Genomic DNA, 21,959 nt, shown 5'->3' on the forward strand with positions numbered 1-21,959 from the left:
ACTTTCTTTTTTTGAGGGGAACAGAAAAAAAAAAGAAAAGAAAAGAAAGAAAAGCAGACTTTGGAAACAGGGATCGGAGTTGGATCTGGCAACCCAGGTCGGCTCAGCAGGCTGCTCTCGGTCTCAGTCCGGATCTCAGTCCACCTGGATGCAGTCACTTCTCTGTCTTCTGCATTAACTTTCCTTCCTTCCTTCTTTCCTTCTCTTTCTTTCTCATTGGGACGCAAACAAAGCGCAAAAATGGCCGGAGCGATCATCGAGAACATGAGCACCAAGAAGTTGGTGATCGTGGGAGTTGTTCTTCTGCTCTTCCAGGCTTTTGCCTTCATGGTCGGAGGTCTGATCGGTGAGTAGTTAGGAAACTCCAGGCAACATTATCGTGTTTATTCCCACTGCTACACTGTTACAGCGTCCCAGCTTTCAGGAAGTGGATCTGAAACTCGATGGAATTGATGTTTTGGGTTTGTTTGTTTGTTGTTTGTTTGTTTGTTTTAAATGGAGCAACAACAACAAAAAAAGTGTTTTTCTCTTATTTAAAAAATACATCCTGTTTATTTCTCCACGTTGTATTTTTGTCCATTTCTGTCTACATCAAGACCAAAAGCCTGAATGTCCATGAAACACTTCCACTTGGTTTTCCTTGAACATTTTTAAAAAATTTTTTTGGATATAATTCAGAGAAATCAGATTAAATCGCAGCATGCACTGCGAGTCATCTCCTCCAGGTTCTCAACTTGATTCTCAAATATCTTCAACATGCAATGATTTTCATCTCCTAAACTTCAAAGTGTGTGTGTGTGTGTGTGTGTGTGTGTGTGTGTGTGTGTGTGTGTGTGTGATCTCTGGAGGACAAAAGCTTCTACTTCCCCCCCCTCCTTCTCTCTCATGTTGCCCTCCAGGCGTTTTCACATCTCGTGTCTCACCTCTCTCTCTCTCTCTCTCTCTCTCTCTCTCTCTCAGATCTCCTGGATCTTCTGTCTTCTTCACAGGGATTGTTTTACCCCCCCTCCTCCTTTTATCCCGAGGCTGGTTCTCGGGATTTAAGAACCCGGATAGAAGCACAAGTATTTCTGGAATGCGTTAATGTCTGTGCTTGCTTTCTTTTTAAGTTTGGTGTCTTTTGTAGTTAAAGTACAAGGAGGAAGTAGGCCTCAGTGTGCACCAGACAGACAGAGCTGAGAAATTAGCTTGTTTGCCTGCGATTGATTTAATGAAGCCCGGATTCCTTTGTGCTTGCTCGGTGGCCGGTGACAGCGGGGGTAATTGGGTAGAAAGGCTCGCCGCTCCCCTTGTTATTTGGGCAACTTCAACACGGCGTGAGGTCACTCAGCCCGGAGCCTTCCATTATCTCAGATCCTTCAGGGTGGAGGTTTGGAGAGTGTTTGCTCTACAGACTCGATGCACGAACCTCGCACTGGCGAGCATTTAGTTTGCCTTTGCAGGATGGAATGGGACACACCCTGACTTTTCTAAACACAACCCTTTTTAAGAGATATGACCAAAATATCATATCGAGTACCACATATAAATATATGATAATTATGATCATTACATTTGATCCCAAAGAGTCAGCAAATCTTTGATAGTGCAGCTGCAAGACAGGGGTTTATATCAATGCGCTCGTTCTAATACGCGCTACATAAACGGATGAAAAACGGTGTAATCTTTGATATGGTGGAGTTTGCTGTAAGGAAACCTCGCTTTAACTTTAACTTTTAATTAAAGGAGTCTCCAGTGTCAGTGCTTTGTAAAAGCCAGTGGTGAAGCTGTGAGGTTTGCGGTTTCTGTTAGCCTTGAAATGCTGCTGTTTTTATTGTTTTTTTTAAAAATAAATAATATAACTTCAAGAGACAGGAAAAAATAGAGGGCTGGTGAGGGAACGACTGTTTACAGCTGCTTTAATGGAAGTGAGAACAGAAACGTACTTGTTTCGTGGACCTTCCACGACATTAATTGTAGCGACGAACGAACGAAGTATGTTCTTTTTAATAAATAAATAAAAAAAAATAATAAAAAAAAAGCTCTGTGGAATAAAGCGCTTAGTGACATGCTTATGTAAGAAAAAATAATTGACTGGAACTGGAACTTCGCATCATCTTTAGAAAACGTCTAAGTTTACCGTTTAAGTGAATTTCACGTAGGACTGGGCGATGTGATGTAGATTCTTTCTGATAAATTGTCTTTGATATGCTTTTCTGAAACAGAATTGTTTGGTTAGCCTTTAAATATGGCCTGGACTAACTAAAAGAACCAATGTTTTTATCTTTGAAGTAGACAAACGCTGCCCAAAATATGCTTTTTACCCGAGCAAATCGTCGCTAAATGTAAGACGGGGTTGTGCCGATACTTCGAAATGTCCTCGTTGACGATATCGTGCATGTCAAATATCACAATCTGTCGTTTAATCAGTTATCGGTTCCCGCCTATTGCTTTGTGAGAAGCGTGCCGCTGTCTTAGGATTTAACTCCATACCAAAATGAAAGGAAATGTCGGTGTCCCGCTTTGGGAGTCGTTGAATATTCTGGAAAGTTTCCTCTGAGTCGGTTTGGCTATTATCTTCCGCTTCCTGTGGTTTTATAGACCTCAGGTGTCGTCTGCAATCCAGGAAGAGTTCCAACTGCTGCTTCACACTCTTACGAATGCCTCAGGAAAAGGACAGCCTGATTTAGCATGCTAATCACCACATGCCTGTTTTGGGATCAGCGGTGCTTATTTATCATCTCTGTTTTCCCACTGCGCATCTGAAAACGCAGTGCTGGTCCACGTGGGAGTTGGTGGAACTTGGGGCTGTAAGAGCAACGTCATGGATCCGATGTTTAACAACACCATTGCTGACGTGAACTCTCCTACTCTCGCTCCCTTAATCAATCAGTGACGTGACACTAAACAATTGTAGGCGCAGGCTTCGGGAGTAACGGAGTACATGTGACGACGCTACGTAATCGGGATACAAAAAACCGCTAGCTGTACATTGCTTTTTTTTTTTTTTTTTTTTTTTTTTTTTTTTGACGTAACTATCACGGATTAATCAGATTGCAGGTACATTTTGTAAACAATGGGAATACTATCAGGATTACAGTATTTTTTTTCACTTAAAATTAGGGCTGGGTATTGCGACCAATTTGGTGATTCGATTCAATTCTTATTTATATGGTGTCGATCCGATTTTTCGATTGCTTAACAATATTCCAATTAAAATGTTCGTTTTGCAGACATGGAATCCATTTTTAATATAAATGCTGGTAACCGAAACCCTCCTACTTGGCTATATTACTGAAATAGACATTTACTTTAACAATAGGGCCCATACGATTCTGTTTAATTACTTTTTACTTTTACTTTGATTAGCAGACATTGTAACAAGACATCATAAATATGTGCATTAAATGCACACAGGGTAAGCACAAACTGCACACTACACACTAATGTAAAAAAAAAAAAAAAAAGTAAAAACATTGTGACTGTGCAACAGTGCAATTCATTACCAACTTAAAACATGTTTAAGAAATAAAACCGTTTTTTCAAAATTCAATACATGAAAGATGGCGACATCTTCAGGACGAGAGGCGAACTGCAGATAATATTCACATCCTCTCAAGTAAAGCACGCACACTAAGGAAAAAAAAATAAAATAAAATAATAATCAGATTACATTACTTTCATATTGTGATACTTGGAATGCTGGAATTACTGATGACATTTTGTATGAAGTAACTGTAACGGAATACATTTTTAAAGTGACCCTCCCAACCCTGCGTAGGCGTCTATGACCTCATGTATGAGGAAGAAGGCAGATAGCACTTTCCTCAGATTGTGTTACTCTGCCCATGAGCAGCAGTTTGAAATGATGTAGATTTCTGGCTTCACGTGTCTCAGAGGAAGCACGTGTGAACCTTCACCCTCCCTGGCTGGTAGCTGCTGTATGATCGAGGAGAACTGGCTGGTGGGTGGGAAATGGTGAACAAATCGGGGAGAAAATAGGGAAATGAGAAACTATTCGTAAACGGTCCTTTTCGCATGTGTTCGCTTTATGGTCGCCATTTTGTGACTGTACCATGTGCGTAATCTAATAGCCTTCTGCCTGTAGTTTAAGGACTCCTTATCAGTGTGGAATGTTTTTAGCTTTACTAAGTGTCTTTTCTCTAAACTTGCATCCATCTATTTCCGTCTCCAGCCCCCAGTCCCACCACCGCCGTCCACTACCTCGCCACCAAGTGTGTGGACAACCAGAAGGGATACCATCAGGGTCGGAAGTGGTTCATGCCCTGGGGTCCGAACCAGTGCGACAAGATTCGAGACTTTGACGAGGCCATGGCCAAGATGATTGAAGCCAACAACATCGTCTTCTCCGTTCACATCCCTCTGCCCAATAAAGAGATGAGTCCCTGGTTCCAGTTCATGCTGGTCATCCTGCAGTTCGACATCGCCTTCAAAATGTACAACCAGATCGGTGAGTCAGCCGAGTTTAATTGGGGGGGGGGGGTCTGTAGTGACATCCCTAGTGCATGTGCAAGTCTGGTTCCAAGATGGCTGCCATTTTAATCCTCCATTGTTCAGGTACATGGTGAAGCCTTGCGTATATTTGTCGGTTATAGTATGGCTACGGTTTGTACGCTTGGTACTCTTCTCCTGTGAAGAATAAATTGCTAAAAGCTTGTCCCACCATTTCCATTTTCCTGAAGCAGATTGAGTTTCTCACACAATGAGATATGAGCGGCTTAACAATGATGGATGAACCTCTGTGACTGGGTGTGCTGGTGGCTTAGGACTCCCTGCTAGGACTTTACACACACACACTTGCACAAACAATGCCAAATACTGTGGTTCCTCCATCTGGTTAGCTTACGTTTTCAGTCCTTTCTTCATCTTTGCCTCATATTAAATGCTGAAAGGATGATTTTTGTTTTGTTTGGGTTGTTTTTTTTTTCTTGGGTGAAACTGTGTTCCAATTCATTGAGTTTCAGGAATTCAGGGTTACGCAAAATTCACAGCGGTCTGGCCGTGTTTCATTTCACTGATTGTGATGCTGTAGCCGTGTGAGCTGTGTGAGGGTGAAAGGACGGATTAAAGGGATAATACGGCAGATTAATGAAGAGTTATTGTTGGACTGAAGCACTCTGGGAAAAGGAGTAGCGCTTTTCTCCCTCCGTTATAACTTTAGCAGCCTGTGGAGGAAGCAGAATTGTGTTCGAAATGTCATTACTGTGTGTTTTACTGTATTCCTCGACTATTGGACTTGGCGCAATCTGAAAATAACTAAAAATGAATGTGAGGGATATGTTATCTTAATGTTAGCTAGCTTGCAAAACTTGGCTAGCTAGAAAGGGAACATGGTGGATTAGCTTGGCTAAATTTACTAAACACTGATTGATGTGCTATTCTGATCTGATTTTTCTGTGTGTGTGTGTGTGTGTGTGTGTGTGTGTGTGTGTGTGTGTGTGTGTTTAGAACTCAAATAGCTGTATTGCTACGAGGCTAATGTAGCTAAACAGATATGGAAACATATAGCCAGATTGTATAAACAACATGTTTAAATTGTCATGCATTGTTTGCCCTAGAGACACCATTTTGTATTTTGTGCTTCAAGATGGAGCTACAGCTGTTTATGTCCCTTTTTTTAAAAAAATTTTTTTTTTAAGATAACTGTTTCTCAGAAACCACATCAAGTCTCTCCGAGACACTGAAAAACTCCACAGAGCTTTCTGAGGTGACATGACCGTGTGATATAGAAGTGTAGTTAGCATGATGCTAAACCGAAAGCTGTATGCTTTTCTTGCTAGCTAGCTACGCTATGGATTAGCGTGGTGGAGGTTAAACCTTGCCTGGTTATATTTTGTGAACAAGATGAATAATTTCATTTATTTAGTAAATTTCTCTTTCTGGTAGGCCACATTTGCAGCTCTACCCTGCTGAAAAGAATCAGCATACACCATTAGAGATTCCTGACGGTTAAAAACCCACTAGGAATGGTTTCTAATGGTCCCTGATTTCATATGGAAAGTTCTGGAAATCATTAAGCCAGTTGGGTTCTGAATGTGTGCTATATATCGTGCTATATATTTCTGACCCTTAGACATTTCCACAAACGGTACGTCTCGTTTTACATCATTTTCATGTTTCTCACCATGAAAGGTGTATAGTGTGTCTTGGTCTTTCAGGAAAGAACCGTGTACTAGCGAGAGATCAGATTTCAGGTATGCGATGTTTAAGTGTGTGAATGGAGTAGATTACAGATCCTCGTAGACGGGTCTGCGTGCAAGTTTATTCCTCGAGCCGTGACGCTGTATCTTCCTGGAAGTTCCTCCTCTCCAGATGTTGATGTTTACTGCGGTGTCGGTGTGAAAACGTCTGATCGTTTGCCAGCTCGGTTCCTCTGCGATTGTGTGTTTGTGTGCGTCTGAAAGCGAGCTCGATCAGGAAAAGACCTCGTTCCTCATCAGGCCGCACGCCGGGGTTAATTCGGATCTGATGAGCTGCTGATGGGGAAGTACATTTTAAATGTATTTTTAAAAAGTCACATATTAGTATTTGTCAGTTTATAGTTGCATCAAATGATGACGTGAAACAACCGCAAAAGAAGTTAGTCCCTGTTTGTTACCGAGTAAAAATCGTAACCAGTCTACAAGCTCCGGATATTTGTAAGGCATATAGCTGTGGTTTATAATTAATTTAGCATCTATTTGGGTTTATCTCGGTGTACAGTGTGTGTGTGTGTGTGTGTGTGTGTGTGTGTGTGTGTGTGTGTGTGTGTGGGGTGTCTAATTTAGTTAATTTGAAATGCTAACCTGATGATTATTCTTAGATTAGCTGAATAATTGTTGTAAATAATCATGATTTTGTGATTATTGTGTAAGCCGTTATCATGGTTGTAGTTTTTCTTTTCTTTTTTTTCTTTTTTAAATCATTTTTTTTAAAGATATCTTTTATTTATGAATGGATTTAAAAAATTTTTTTAATGAGATGGATGAATGAAGGAATATTATTACTCTGAATAACTCCTAAATATTTAAAGGTTTTGCCTGAATACGTGCTTGTCTGTGCGAGGTGTAACAGAACAGGTGGTGTATGAACAAAGAGAAAATGTAATAAAGGTTAGGATTACAGATGTACGCCGGTCAGCTATAACATGAACACCACTGACCGGTTACGTGAATGACATTCCGATTATCTTATCATGACGGCACCTGTCAAGGCGTGGGATTTTAGAACGGGCGAGTATAATGATCTCGGCGACTCTGACAAGGGCGAAACTGTGATGGTTAGAAGACTGGGTCTCCAAAACGGCAGGTCTTGTGCGGTGTTTGTATCATTCAGTGGTTAGTACCTACCAAAAGTCATCCGAGGAAGGAGAACCAGTGAACCGACGACAGGGTCGAGGGCGCCCAAGGCTCGCTGATGCGTGTGGGGAGTGAATTCTAGCCCGTCTGGTCCGATCCCGCAGAAGTGCTTCTGTAGCACAGGTTGCTGAAAAAGTTCACGCTGGCTCTGATAGAAAGGAGTCAGAACACACAATGCGTCACAGCTTGCTGTGTATGGAGCTGCGTAGCCGCAGAGCGGTCAGAGTTCCCGTGCTGACCCCCTGTCCGCCACAGAAAGCTCCTACACCGGGCACGTGAACATCAGAACTGGACCATGGAGCAACGGAAGAAGGTGTCCTGGTCTGATGAATCACGTTTTCTTTTACATCATGTCGGGTGTGTGTGCGCCGCTTACCTAGTGAAGAGCTGGCACCAGGATGCATTATGGGAAGAACATGAGCCGGCGGATACAGCGTGGTGCTCTGGGCGATGTTCTGCTGGGAAACCTCGGGTCCTGGTGTTCATGCGGATGTTACTTTGACACGTCCCACCTACCTAAACACTGTTCCAGACCAAGTACACCCCTTCACTCCAACGGTGTTCTTTAATATCAGTGACCTCTTTCAGCAGGATAATGCGCCCAGAAACACCGCAAACTTTGTTCAGGAACTGTCTGAGGAACATGACAAAAAGTTCAGGTTCTTGACTGGGCTTCCAAATCACTCGGATCGCAATCCGATCGAACGTCTGTGCGACGTGCTGGACAAACAAGTCCGATCCATGGAGGCCCGACCTCCCTTCTTATAGGACGTAAAGGATCTGCTGCTAACGTTTGGCGCCGGGCACCGCAGCACACCTTCACAGGACCTGTGGAGTCGGTGCCTCGGGGGTCAGAGCTGTTTTGGAGGCACAAGGAGAGGGTAGACCTACACAATATTATGCAGGTGGTTTTAATCTTATGGCTGATTTGGTGTCGAGTGGAAGCGCTGTGTGCTTTCCAGTCTGTCCATGACTGTGTGTGTTTTTGGCTGCTGCTTGTTTGACGAGATCATTTTACTCCTGTTTAGATTCTTCAGTGGAGCGGTATTTAATGGAAATGCACAACTGATTCTTGATGAACGTTTTTGGGAAATATAAACTCCCTATTTTGAGCTGATCATATGACACTGACCCACCTCAGTGGTGTAATAAAGCGGTGTCGTTGTGTTGTGTTCTGTTATGCCCCCCCTCTTTCCCCCCCCCCCCTTGCCTGGCACAGCTCCAGCAATAACACAGCTGTTGAAAGAGATTAGTAGCCGGGGTGATGGCTGCTGTGATGGCGAAGAATGTTTGTGTGCTAAGCTGACATTCAGAGAGAGAGAGAGAGAGAGAGAGTGTGTGTGTGTGTGTGTGCACTGCCAAAAAGAGTTTCGGAGAGACGACACGGCTAATAATGCTTTCACCCCCTTTCACCCTGCAGTCCAGGTTCAGCTTTCTAATCTCTCTGTGAGCTCTTTAGTATTTTAGTTACACACTCGTGGATAAAACCGAGCTCAAAGTCTGTGCAACTGCTGTGTTGTTTACGCCAGATGTTCTCAATGCTTACAAACGTGCAGTTTTCTTTGAGGAGGTGTTTTATTTGACCTTTTAATGAAAGGAGTCTCCAGTGTCAGCGCTTTGTAACAGTCAAAAGTAAAGCTTTAACTTTTAGGTTTTCGGAGTCCGGGGGGAAAGTTCAGGACCGAGGAGCTCCCGCTTTGCGTCTTCTCCGTAACGTCGACGTTAAACGTAGTTCTAAACGGAGGGAAAGTATGACCTCGTGAAATAAAACGCATTCTGTTGTAGGAGCTTTTAACGCCGCTTCATCACACCACCCTCTTGTTGATCATTTTCTTACACGAGGACGATACAGAGTGCAGTATTGCTTATTAAATAACGTTTAGCGTTACGACAAAGCGTTGTTGCTGGTCTTGCTATACGTAAATTTAAACGCTAGCGCCTTGGTCACTTCTGTAAACGTCTCCGCTGCACGTCGTTCATCGGGGCTTCATTTTAGTGCACAGATATTAGCCAGTGTTGGCTTTGATCTTCATAATCCACAGTAATTACACCTTATTACCTACAGCGGTGTCGTTTGAGCTAGATGTTTGTTTAGCTAATATTCAGACACCGCATAGACACCTTTTAACACTCTTTGCTGATGTATTGCGTAATGTTTATTAGCTAGTGAAGAGAGTTAAACATGTACAGTACCACACCTCTGGATCTGTAGTCTGTGTATGTACCTAGCTAGCTAAGTAAATGACTAGAAAGCTAGTGCTAGCGTCCACTCTCCATACCAGTGCTAAACATGACCGCTAGCATCACCTATCATGTAAAAAGCAAGTGTTTTAGAAGGTTTTATATAAAAATAAATAAAGCTGCATTTTCTTTCTCCTAAGTTGATTTTCTTTTGCTTAGAGATGGATGAATTATAAAAAAAAAAAGAGACACTCTCTGGTTTCCATCACACAGTGGACCTTAATGGTTCCCATTAGTGATTTAATGGTTGGACCCAAGAGCATGAGTGGGGGGGGACAGATGTATGAAAAGGGGAAGGTTCTACTCTCTGTGATTCTTACTCTTTTCAGCATAATTTAAGTGTGTGTGTGTGTGTGTGTGTGTGTGTGTGTGTGTGTGTGTGTGTGTGTGTGTGTGTGTGTGAGTAGAGGACAGAGCCATGGTTACTATAGACGTCAGCCTGGCCTACAGAGACGACACTGTGAGCGAGTGGACCGAGATGGCGCACTCTGTGGAGCAACGCAAACTCAGCTGTAACTTCACTACGGCCAAGGTAAACACACCGAGCTGATTTAGGACACACTTGAGCCACACACGCGCACACACACACACACACACACAGACGCATGCACACGTGACCTTTTGACGAAGCCTGAAGGGTGCTTTCACACTGAATGGTTGTTTTTTTTTTTTTTTGTGCTGATATAAAAAGTGACTTGGTTATTTAAGATTTAATACATTTGCATGTTGTTCCTTATAAAATGAATTCTGAGCTTTAACATGGTTCCTGTTTCGTTAAAGAATCTTTCAGTGCTGCAGCTCAGTCTTACAACTCCTCTCATAAATCTCGCATTTTAGTTGCACGCTTGAAAACGAAATAATCCGTCCGGCGATTTTTATTTTTTGTTTTTTCTTCTTCTCTAGATTAAAGAGAACGAGGGTCGCTACTACGAATGTGACCTCTTGCCCTTCATGGAGGTCGGCACCGTTTCCCACAAGTACTACCTGGTCAACGTCAGGCTGCCGGTGTACGAACGCAAGAAGGTGAACCTGGGAATCGGCGAGATCAAAGACATCCGGCTAGTGGTGAGGATACGATGCGTTACGTTACGTTTATGCCACACGTTCATGTCCTTAGGTCTTTCCCCACGGCACCACCGCATTGATCTTTTCTTTAACATTTTCACGGGTCTGGCTGTGGCTGAGACCCTGAGCATCTGAGATTGATTGTTTGCTATTTAAATTTTTTCTTGTAGGGAATCCATCAGAACGGTGGTTTCACCAAGGTCTGGTTTGCCATGAAGACCTTCCTCACTCCCAGCATCCTCATCATCATGATCTGGTACTGGAGAAGGATTACCATGATGACGAGACCACCGGTCCTGCTGGAGAAGTAAGATGCATTCTCCATACCTCTACCCCATTGTCATCCCCACTACCCCCGCTATCACCATCCCCACTATCCCCACTATCACCATCCCCACTATCCCCACTACCCCCACTATCACCATCCCCACTATCACCATCCCCACTATCCCCACTACCCCCACTATCACCATCCCCACTATCCCCACTACCCCCACTATCACCATCCCCACTATCACCATCCCCACTATCCCCACTACCCCCACTATCACCATCCCCACTATCACCATCCCCACTATCCCCACTACCCCCACTATCACCATCCCCACTATCACCATCCCCACTATCCCCACTATCCCCACTACCCCCACTATCACCATCCCCAGTACCCCCACTATCACCATCCCCACTATCCCCACTATCCCCACCATCCCCACTATCACCATCCCCACTATCCCCAGTACCCCCACTATCACCATCCCCAGTACCCCCACTATCACCATCCCCAGTACCCCCACTATCACCATCCCCACTATCCCCACTACCCCCACTATCCCCACTACCCCCACTATCCCCACTACCCCCACTATCCCCACTATCACCATCCCCACTATCCCCACTATCACCATCCCCACTATCCCCACTATCACCATCCCCACTATCCCCATCCCCACTATCCCCACTATCACCATCCCCACTATCACCATCCCACTATCCCCACTATCACCATCCCCACTATCACCATCCCCACTATCCCCACCATCACCGTCCCCACTACCCCCACTATCACCATCCCCACTACCCCCACTATCACCATCCCCACTACCCCCACTATCACCATCCCCACTATCCTATCCCCACTACCCCCACTATCACCATCCCCTCTACCCCGACTATCCTATCCCCTCTACCCCCACTATCACCATCCCCACTACCCCCACTATCCTATCCCCTCTACCCCCACTATCACCATCCCCACTATCACCATCCCCACTATCCCCACTATCACCATCCCCACTATCCCCACTATCACCATCCCCACTATCCCCACTATCACCATCCCCACTATCCCCACCATCCCCACTATCCCCACCATCCCCATCCCCACTACCCCCACTATCACCATCCCCACTACCCCCACTATCACCATCCCCACTATCCCCACTATCACCATCCCCACTATCACCATCCCCACTATCCCCACTATCACCATCCCCACTATCACCATCCCCACTATCCCCACTATCACCGTCCCCACTACCCCCACTATCACCATCCCCACTACCCCCACTATCACCATCCCCACTACCCCCACTATCACCATCCCCACTATCCTATCCCCACTACCCCCACTATCACCATCCCCTCTATCCCGACTATCCTATCCCCTCTACCCCCACTATCACCATCCCCACTACCCCCACTATCACCATCCCCACTATCCTATCCCCACTACCCCCACTATCACCATCCCCTCTACCCCGACTATCCTATCCCCACTACCCCCACTATCACCATCCCCACTATCACCATCCCCACTACCCCCACTATCACCATCCCCACTACCCCCACTATCACCATCCCCACTACCCCCACTATCACCATCCCCTCTACCCCGACTATCCTATCCCCTCTACCCCCACTATCACCATTCCCTCTACCCCCACTATCACCATCCCCTCTACCCCGACTATCCTATCCCCTCTACCCCCACTATCCGATCCCTAACTCTACTATCCCTATCCCATCACCGCTACCCCATCCCCATTATCCCATCCCCACTACCCCACTGTCCCCACTATGCCTACCCCCAACCCACTATCCCATCCCATCCCCACTACCCCAACTACCCCACCCCCACTATCCACACTACCCTCACTATCTACACTTTCTTTCGGCCTCTCTCTGTTAATCTTTCTTTCTTTCATTATACAACAGCGTTTGGTCATTTCGTCTGTTCCTACGCTTTCCAATATCAGAAAGACTCTTCGGGACAGAAGAGTTTAGTTGTTCATTTCTCTGTAACATGACAAGCTGCATTTTTTTTTCATTCATATGAACTTATTAAGAAAGAGAGCGGAGGGAAAAAGAGAGGCTGGTGAGAGAACGACTGTTTTATAGGTGCTATCACATAAATCTAGCAAAAGTAATCATCTTCGTGGTGGAAACACGGACAGCATGAGTGTTTTATTCTTTGCTTTTATATGTGCACTTCTTTCTCTCCACTCCTCCTCCTCGCTACGCTCCGACACCTTCGCATCCAGTCTGTCTATCCGCTGTTCCAACTTGCCCTTGGCAGTCCCAGGAGACACGCAGCTCTCAGACGGTCACAGAGAGATGATTTTTTCATGTTGTAAAAGCTCGAGCCGGTGGGCTCGCCTGCTATTCCTCAGGGTGTCGAGATGGAAAGCGAGGAGAAGTTTGAGGAAGCGTGACATCGGCTCCCTGCCGGGTTTCTTAATGTGGGAACGATGACAAAATAAAGCCTGGGAAAAAAAAATAAAATAAAGTGCAAGGCGAGTCCAACTGGCGGTCTTTATCTTACACGCTTTTAATTTACGTCACGCGTGTGTGTGGTTTCGGCTCCGTGCTTTTATACACTTTTGCTTTTATTGATTTATGAACCTCAGGAATGAGGAAGTGTGGAAAGAGAGTGGCGTTCGTCTGGGAGAGAAGAACGGCTCCGTATAACTTCAAATCTCCAACGCGTACTCGCCATGTTTGGATTTATGAAGCTTGACATGTACATTTAAAGTATCTAGTCCCAAATATAATAATAAACTCTATTGCGGATTATGCAGAGAAGTTAATGTTCCCAGATGTCCCAATGAGTCTGGTCAATGATGAAGTAAATCTACATCTATCAGAACATTTTTTTCTCTCTCTTTGTCTCTCTTTGGACTGTACCTAATTTATTGATTTAATACGTCACACCTTGGATCCGTTCTGGTTTTTTTTGCGTGCTCCTGAACCGATTTAACGTTCCACCTTCGCACTTTATATTTTGTCTTTTTAATGAACACACGTTTAAACAGAAAGAAATCCCCAAAACTTTGACCTGTGACCTTTAACCGGTCTCGTCTTTTACTTCTTTGTTCTTTTGACTAGACTTTGCTTTGTATGGACGAGCCATGTGCTGATAATTAGGTATAAAATATTTCAAAATATTCGACACGTGCGAGAACACGAATACACTAATTCAATTAAACGCGCCATCCGTCGTTCAGGGCGATGGAGTAATCCTTCTCACTGATTAAAAATGAATAACTTTTGAAAACCATGGCCGTGTTCTAATATTTATATGAATATTTAATATACCGAAACCACATATAATATAATATAATATAATAATATAATTGTGTTTTATTTTAACTCCATTTTGTTCTTGCCGAATTAGACATAAAAATGCATATATTATATTATTATATTAAATATAAATATCCATGTGTTATAAAATACAACACATGGATATTTACAACATTGTAAATGGGCTGAAATATAAATAAATAAAAAGTATATATGGTATAAGAAGGAAATATAAAAAATCCGAATGTATTTAAAACACATATAATGACACGTCTGTGCTTTTTATCTATCTGTCTATTTATCTATTTATTTATTTATTTATTTATTGTATAACATTGTAAACCGATCTGAACTTTTTCTTATTACGTTTTTTGAAATCTGTACTACTTTTCTAAGCGTTATTTTTTTATTTCTAATGAAGTTAATATTGATTACATTTCCTTTAACTATTAAAAAGTCCTCAGCGGAACTCTTACGATTATTAAAAAAAAAAAAAAAAAAAACTATTTTCAGAACGTTTGTATCGTTTGCCGATCGAGGAGAGTTCCGATGCAGATGAGACGAAGCGTCTTAAAATACATATATAATTCTATAATATAACCAAGTTAATGTACATGCTCTTGAATTTTATTTATTTATTTTCCTGATAAATTATTACTCAAAACAAATGTTTACACACTAAATATTTGCATAAATCAGTTACACTCGGTTGTTAAATATTGTAAAACATCTTTTTTTTTTTTTTTTTTTTTTCCCCTTTGAACATTTGATGGATCGTAAATACAGGAACGATTTTATATGGAAACCATTTAAACACACACAGATTTAAAATAATAATAATAATAATAATAATAATAATAATAATAATAATAATAATAATAATAATTTTTTTAATAAAGTTCTGTGGAATTTTTTTCTTTATTAGAAGAGTTTTTTTTTTTTTCTGCGTTCTGAGTATATGATGAATCTTTTCTCTCACACTCACACACACACACACACACACACACACACACACACACACACACACACTTTGATGGTCTCCAGTGTGTGTTTACAAGGCTAGAACATTCTCAGCATACCAGTATGGTGTGGTCCCTCTGTGTTGCCGTAGCAGAGCATGCTGGGATTGTTCAGGCCGCAGAGCCGCTGGAATGTGCTTTATGTTTTTAGAGCCTGTGTCGTCTCCCCTCCCCCGTCCTTCACCTTGTCCCCGCGGACGTGTGTGTGTGTGTGTGTGTGTGTGTGTTTGCATGTACGCATACGTGCATACGTGTGTTTGATTGTTTTCAGCCCTGTGGTGATAACTTCAGTAACAATCGAACCATTTAAATGACATTAAAATTTATGTTCATTACAAAAGGGAAGTTAAAAGAACACAGAAATAAAACTAGAATAAATCGATAATCTTCTTCATTTACTCTTTAGTTCTTTTATATCAAACGATCGATTTGATAGCCGTTCAAATGAATATACTGCAGTGACGTTTCAGCAGTAATAATGATTTTTATTATTATTATTAATAGAACCGTGTTGGTGTTTAAAGTGATGATAAATAGAAATTATGAAATAGAAATGCAAATGGTGAGTAAATAAACAAGCAAAAAATATAATGAATGTTTGTTAATTGAATTATTTTATATTAATTGATTCTTTGATTTGATGATATGAGTAGTTTTGTTATTGATGATGATGATGTATTAGAAGACTGCGTTGATGATGCTTGTCTGTGTAAAGGGTGATCTTTGCTCTGGGCATCTCCATGACCTTCATCAACATCCCAGTCGAGTGGTTCTCCATCGGGTTCGACTGGACGTGGATGCTGCTGTTTGGAGACATCCGTCAGGGAATCTTCTACGCCATGCTGCTCTCCTTCTGGATCATCTTCTGTGGAGAACATCTCATGGTGCGGGAGAACTTCATGGACGTTACTGGTGTCGTTTTGTGTAGATCCTCGGTAGCCTGCTCTGGTGGACTGTTAGGGACGTTTAATGGTGATGTTATCGTAAAGTAAAATATCTCCACACGCCACGATCTCTGTTGTGATTTGTGCTGCAGGACCAGACGGAGAGGAATCGCTTCTCCATGTACTGGAAGCAGGTGGGGCCCATCGTCTTCGGCTCCTTCTGCCTCTTCATCTTCGATATGTGTGAGAGGTGAGACGCGCCGTATAAAATCCACTACTCCAGCTCTCCGTTATTAACCCGAACCGTCTGAGGGAGTCTGATTCACCTGGGAATGAATCTTCTGGAGATACACGTGTGCTAAAAAAAAAAAACGATTCATCCTATACCACGGCGTTGTCGAATTCTGGATTCTGATTGGTCAGAGGGCGTCGACGAACTTTCTCTGCAGCTCTGACAGTAGTGCAGCTACACAGCTTACGGGTTTTATTTTAATGCGTTTCTATAGTAACGGCTCATTCACAGCTTGCTTTGTGGACGTTCCACAACATTTGAATATAACTACAGACGGATTAAAAAGTACGTATTATTCTTTACCAAACGAAACCGGTGATTTGCTGCGGTATAAGGGGAATAAAACACTTCGGGATACTCGACTTCGGAACGGTAACGCCGCCCGATCACTCCGTCCTGTTTTCGATTGTTTTCCTGTACTAGCACGACACCGTGTGGACATTACTTAAGGTCATCACGTAAGGTGATATTTTTCGGGGAAGAAGCTGGTTTTAAAGAGATGATCATTTCTTGTTTTCTAGAGGAGTGCAACTGACCAACCCCTTCTACAGCATCTGGGCTTCGGATGTTGGCACCGAACTGGCCGTATCCTTACGTTATGCACATCTACAATGCATTTGTGTCACGTTTTCTATCCCCATGAAGAATTTATCATATAAAATGCTTTTTAAAAAACAAACAAACTGTATCTTCAGTCAGCTCCAGATTTATTGGCACAATTGAAAACCTCGAGTGATTCTAGGTCAGTCCTGTTGGCCTGCACAAAATACTAAGTGTGAAGGTGCCAATAATTGTTTAAAAAAAAAAAAAAAAAACCCAAAGGATTAGAATAAATTTACTTCAATTTGATTTCTGATCAACCACAAAGACTTTTTTTTTTATTTTTTTATTTTTTATTTATTTTATTTTTTTTAATGATCATTTTAACTCCCCTTTACCAAGGGTGCCAATAATTCTGGAGCCGACTCCAGAATCGTACACGGTTATAGATGACCGTACTGTCAGCACATGGGTATATTTTAGTTCCATAAATTGCAAACAGGTGGTTTTTTTTTTTTTTTTTTTTTTTTTTTTTTAAATTTAATTTTATTTATTTATTAATTTTTAGGTTCACTGATCAAACTTGTTTTGTTTTTTTTAAAAAAACAACTTTTAATTATGATTTGGCCAAAAATCCCAAACAGTTTTCCTTGACGAAGCTCATTCCAGATGGCGTTCATCATCGTGGCTGGAATATGCGCCTGCCTCTACTTCCTCTTCCTGTGCTTCATGGTGTTCCAGGTGTTCCGAAACATCAGCGGGAAAAGATCGTCTCTGCCCGCGATGACCAAAGCTCGCCGTCTGCATTACGAGGTGCGTTCACTTTACACGCTCAAACTTTGGAAATGTGGAAATGTCTTCGAGGATCATCGTACTGTATGATTCCCAATCGGAAGTACCAATTTGAGATTCGCTCTGAAGTGTTGTTCTGGCAAGCTCTGTTACCGTAGAAACGGGTGTAAAAACGATGTAATTAAAGTTTAGAAGATGGTATGAATTGTACGAGTGCAGCGTCCGGTGAGACGTTTAAACGAGGAAGCGGTTTATTTTCTGCTGTCGATCTGATTCGCGTTTCCGTTCTTCTCCACTCAGGGTCTCATCTTCCGCTTCAAGTTCCTGATGCTGGTCACGCTGGCGTGTGCGGCCATGACGGTCATCTTCTTCATCATCAGTCAGGTGTGCGGACCGACCGCGGGATCGTAATCGTCAGTCCGTGCAGGATTTCGTGGCCTTTTTTAAAATCGTCGTTGCTGCCAAAAGACGCTCGTTTTTGCTGCGGCTTTTTTCAAAATTTGCGATGCGACTTTGCGACTTTTTTTCTTTTAAATTTTGTTTGTTTGTTTGTTCTTTCGCGGGCAGCTACTCAAATCGACGAAATCGCGTCTGTACGAAATAGTTCTGCACGCCGTTTCGCAGTGATGTTTGTTGGTAAACGGGACCTTTTGGCTGTACTCATGCTCGACGCACGTGAATCGAAGACGGCTTTGGCCAGATACGTGTCGCGACGACGTCACATGACGCGTCTCGGCTCGACTCGGCGGTAATTTTGAAAAATTGCGTCTCCGAATATTTTAAACTCCGGCGTTTGCTTGATTCTGTGTTCGTTTCTGCGATCGCTAAATCCTGGAGGGACTGAATAAATCATACCTTTTTATGCTGACACAGCTTCGTCTTAAATCTAAACAAATTAGTGCGTGTGTGTGTGTGTGTGTGTGTGTGTGTGTGTGTAGGTGAATGAAGGACACTGGCACTGGGGAGATTACACAGTTCAGATAAACAGCGCGTTCTTCACCGGTATTTATGGCATGTGGAACCTGTACGTGTTCGCCCTCATGTTCCTGTACGCTCCATCACACAAACGCTACGGAGATGAACAGTCCAGCGGTAAGAACCCAAAGCTCTCTCTCTCTCTCACACACACACACACACACACACACACACACACACACACACACACACACACACACACACACACACACACACACACACCTGCACATGCATGTTAATCGTCACTGTCTGCTCACTTTATCTGTTTATTTTCACATTAAAGGTACACTATAACAAAAATGCATGAAACAAAGATTCGGATAAAAGTCACAATTACACAGAAGAATTAAATAGAGGGGGGGGGAGGGAGGGGGGCGGGGGGGCAGATTCCAGTTAGATACTAGACAGAAAACACGCCCAACTCCCACCCAGAAACCTCAACCCAACTATCCACTATGCAGTAGTAGCAGAACATGAAGATATAAAAAACAATCTGTGTCGGTCAGTCTCAGTGACGGAGGCGTGGCTTCTGTGTCCGTCAGTCTCAGTGACGGAGGCGTGGCTTCTGTGTCCGTCAGTCTCGGTGACGGAGGCGTGGCTTCTGTATCGGTCAGTCTCGGTGACGGAGGCGTGGCTTCTGTATCGGTCAGTCTCGGTGACGGAGGTGTGGCTTCTGTATCGGTCAGTCTCGGTGACGGAGGCGTGGCTTCTGTGTCGGTCGGTCTCGGTGACGGAGGCGTGGCTTCTGTGTCGGTCGGTCTCGGTGACGGAGGCGTGGCTTCTGTGTTGGTCGGTCTCGGTGACGGAGGCGTGGCTTCTGTGTCGGTCAGTCTCGGTGACGGAGGCGTGGCTTCTGTGTCGGTCGGTCTCGGTGACGGAGGCGTGGCTTCTGTGTCGGTCGGTCTCGGTGACGGAGGCGTGGCTTCTGTGTCGGTCGGTCTCGGTGACGGAGGCGTGGCTTCTGTGTCGGTCGGTCTCGGTGACGGAGGCGTGGCTTCTGTGTCCGTCGGTCTCGGTGACGGAGGCGTGGCTTCTGTGTCCGTCAGTCTCAGTGATGGAGGTGTGTACATATGTTTACATAACCTGTTTATAAGCTAAAATGAAAGGATGGGGTAAACGTGCAACTTTTTGTAGCCTAACTTTGATGTGCTTATCTCCTTTTAGGACAGTGAGTGTGCGAGTGAGTGTGCGAGTGAGTGTGCGAGTGAGTGTGCGAGTGAGTGTGCGAGTGAGTGTGCGAGTGAGTGTGCGAGTGAGTGTGCGAGTGAGTGTGCGAGTGAGTGTGCGAGTGAGTGTGCGAGTGAGTGTGCGAGATCAGGGGAAGCAGGGCCTCCTTGGCTGGAGTGGGTGTAATGGAGAGCAGGCTTTCTTCCAGGACTGGCGTAATGAGAACCATCCATCTCCTGACGTCAGACCTTTTTTTATTTTTTATTTATTTATTTTTTTTGGCCCCTTTTTATTTTCCTAGTTTAGTCCACATTGAAGGACCTCTGAGTCATTGTGTAAACATGGTCTCTAATAGCTGTGTGTGTGTGTGTGTGTGTGTGTGTGTGTGTGTGTCTCTCCTTCCTGGCCAAGACAATCCATTAATATGTAATTAACAATCCACTATATAAAAGCGGCCACCGAGTCACCATGATGTCATTCAGAGCTTTCATGAGAAAAGGTTTTGATTTTAATGACTTTTTTTTTTTTTTTTTTTTTTTAAATCACAGATGTCACTATAACCCTTGAAATAGAGTATGTGAATGGATGTGACGCCGTCTTGCATTGTCTGATACACGTGGTGACTAATAAATACACGATAGAAATGTTTGCAGGAAGGCCAGAAAGAGATTCACAGACACCATTCGTGATGCATTATGGGAATAGTAGTTCTTTCCCTCGTCTTGTACACGGTCTTGTTACTTTGAACGTATTTTCATCAGGTCACGGCCAGGTCTGTTCGGTTTGGTTTGATGCTTTAACTCGCTAGCGAAGAATTTTCTGGAAAGTCTCCGGAGCAAACGAACGGGACGTTTCCTTCCAGAACCCTTCATTGATTGTGAAGTATTTTTCTATTGTTCTTCTTGATGAAGATGAAGATGTAAGCAGGCACAACGAGCAATCGTTTCTATTGAAGCTTCATGTGCATACAAAGGTGTCGTCCCTTCTAGGTTCAGTCCTCGATTACTCACACACCGAAAAACTGTCCCTTAGGCCCTGGCAAACGCATTCCCGTATACAGTATACGGCCAGTCTGGAGGGCTTTGTATTAACCCGTGAGTCTGGAGAAATGTTTAACATACTCCGGTAAGTCTGAAAATGGACAGATCTGAAATAAAGTCACAACCCAAAGGTAAATTTAACTTTCTAAACCTTTTGGAATTTATTCTGCTGTAACAGGCGGAGAGTCAAGGCACTAAATCACAGGACAAATGACCGGCCTATAAACCGTTTATAGATAAATTACAAGCTTTATATGTGTATGCTTTCCTATTCTGCAGAGACGGAAACATCGTATGTTTTTATCACTACATTAATGCCTGGGAAATGTATTTTTAACACAAGCGTGTGGGTGAATTCATTTGACGACAAGGACGGGTTTTTTCCGCTTTCGTCTACGCTCTTTCCACGGCCGGGCAAAATACGGTGGAAAATCTTGAGTTCATCAGGATCGCCACATTATTTCAAGTTTTTACATTTAAAATAATAATAATTACTATTGTGTTCTTCAAGTAATGCGATACGATGTTGTTCTTATCATCCACATCCTATTTAATTGAACTGTTTTAATTGTGTGAACACGATTACAAACGTCGTGGTTTTCCTTTGCTTTTCTGCATTTCTCTTACTCTCTATCGCCCCCAAGAGGTCCAACTAATTCCTAATACGAAGGCCAGATCTGTCAAACTCTAAACAGCCATTAATTATATGACTTACTGTATGTAAGTCGCTGACTAGCATTTTTTTTTTTTCTTCTAATTTTTAGTCTTCCAGAAGGTCCGCTGATGGAAATAATGCTGCAGTTTTGCTGCGAGTGAAAATTTCTAAAATCGAAATACATCTTTGACAAAAACACAATGTGATGCTGAACATCTGCTCATGACCCCAGGTTTGGGTTAGAGCCCACCATTCGTGAACCAAACCGCAAGTCTTCGACAATAACTTTTGATGTCTCGAGCTCTATTTATTTATTTATTTATTTATTTATTTATTTTTCTATCTATCTATCTATCTATTTATTTAT

At 43.1% G+C, this 21,959-nt stretch overlaps 1 protein-coding gene across 1 annotated transcript in view; it reads left to right on the forward strand.

Moving 5' to 3' along the window:
* The window catches only part of wls (Wnt ligand secretion mediator), a 23,328-nt gene continuing 1,369 nt past the window's right edge, over positions 1 to 21,959 (forward strand). Inside the window, exons 1-11 of the mRNA XM_017495493.3 lie at positions 1 to 346; positions 4,175 to 4,450; positions 9,986 to 10,110; positions 10,482 to 10,643; positions 10,814 to 10,950; positions 15,963 to 16,131; positions 16,284 to 16,381; positions 16,945 to 17,008; positions 17,633 to 17,776; positions 18,056 to 18,139; positions 18,694 to 18,847. Of these exons, the coding sequence (XP_017350982.1) occupies positions 241 to 346; positions 4,175 to 4,450; positions 9,986 to 10,110; positions 10,482 to 10,643; positions 10,814 to 10,950; positions 15,963 to 16,131; positions 16,284 to 16,381; positions 16,945 to 17,008; positions 17,633 to 17,776; positions 18,056 to 18,139; positions 18,694 to 18,847 (1,519 nt within the window). The 5' untranslated portion in view covers positions 1 to 240. The remainder of the gene's footprint in view (positions 347 to 4,174; positions 4,451 to 9,985; positions 10,111 to 10,481; positions 10,644 to 10,813; positions 10,951 to 15,962; positions 16,132 to 16,283; positions 16,382 to 16,944; positions 17,009 to 17,632; positions 17,777 to 18,055; positions 18,140 to 18,693; positions 18,848 to 21,959) is intronic.

Source organism: Ictalurus punctatus, chromosome 20 (genome assembly GCF_001660625.3).
Source record: "Ictalurus punctatus breed USDA103 chromosome 20, Coco_2.0, whole genome shotgun sequence".
NCBI classification, from domain to species: Eukaryota; Metazoa; Chordata; class Actinopteri; order Siluriformes; family Ictaluridae; genus Ictalurus; species Ictalurus punctatus.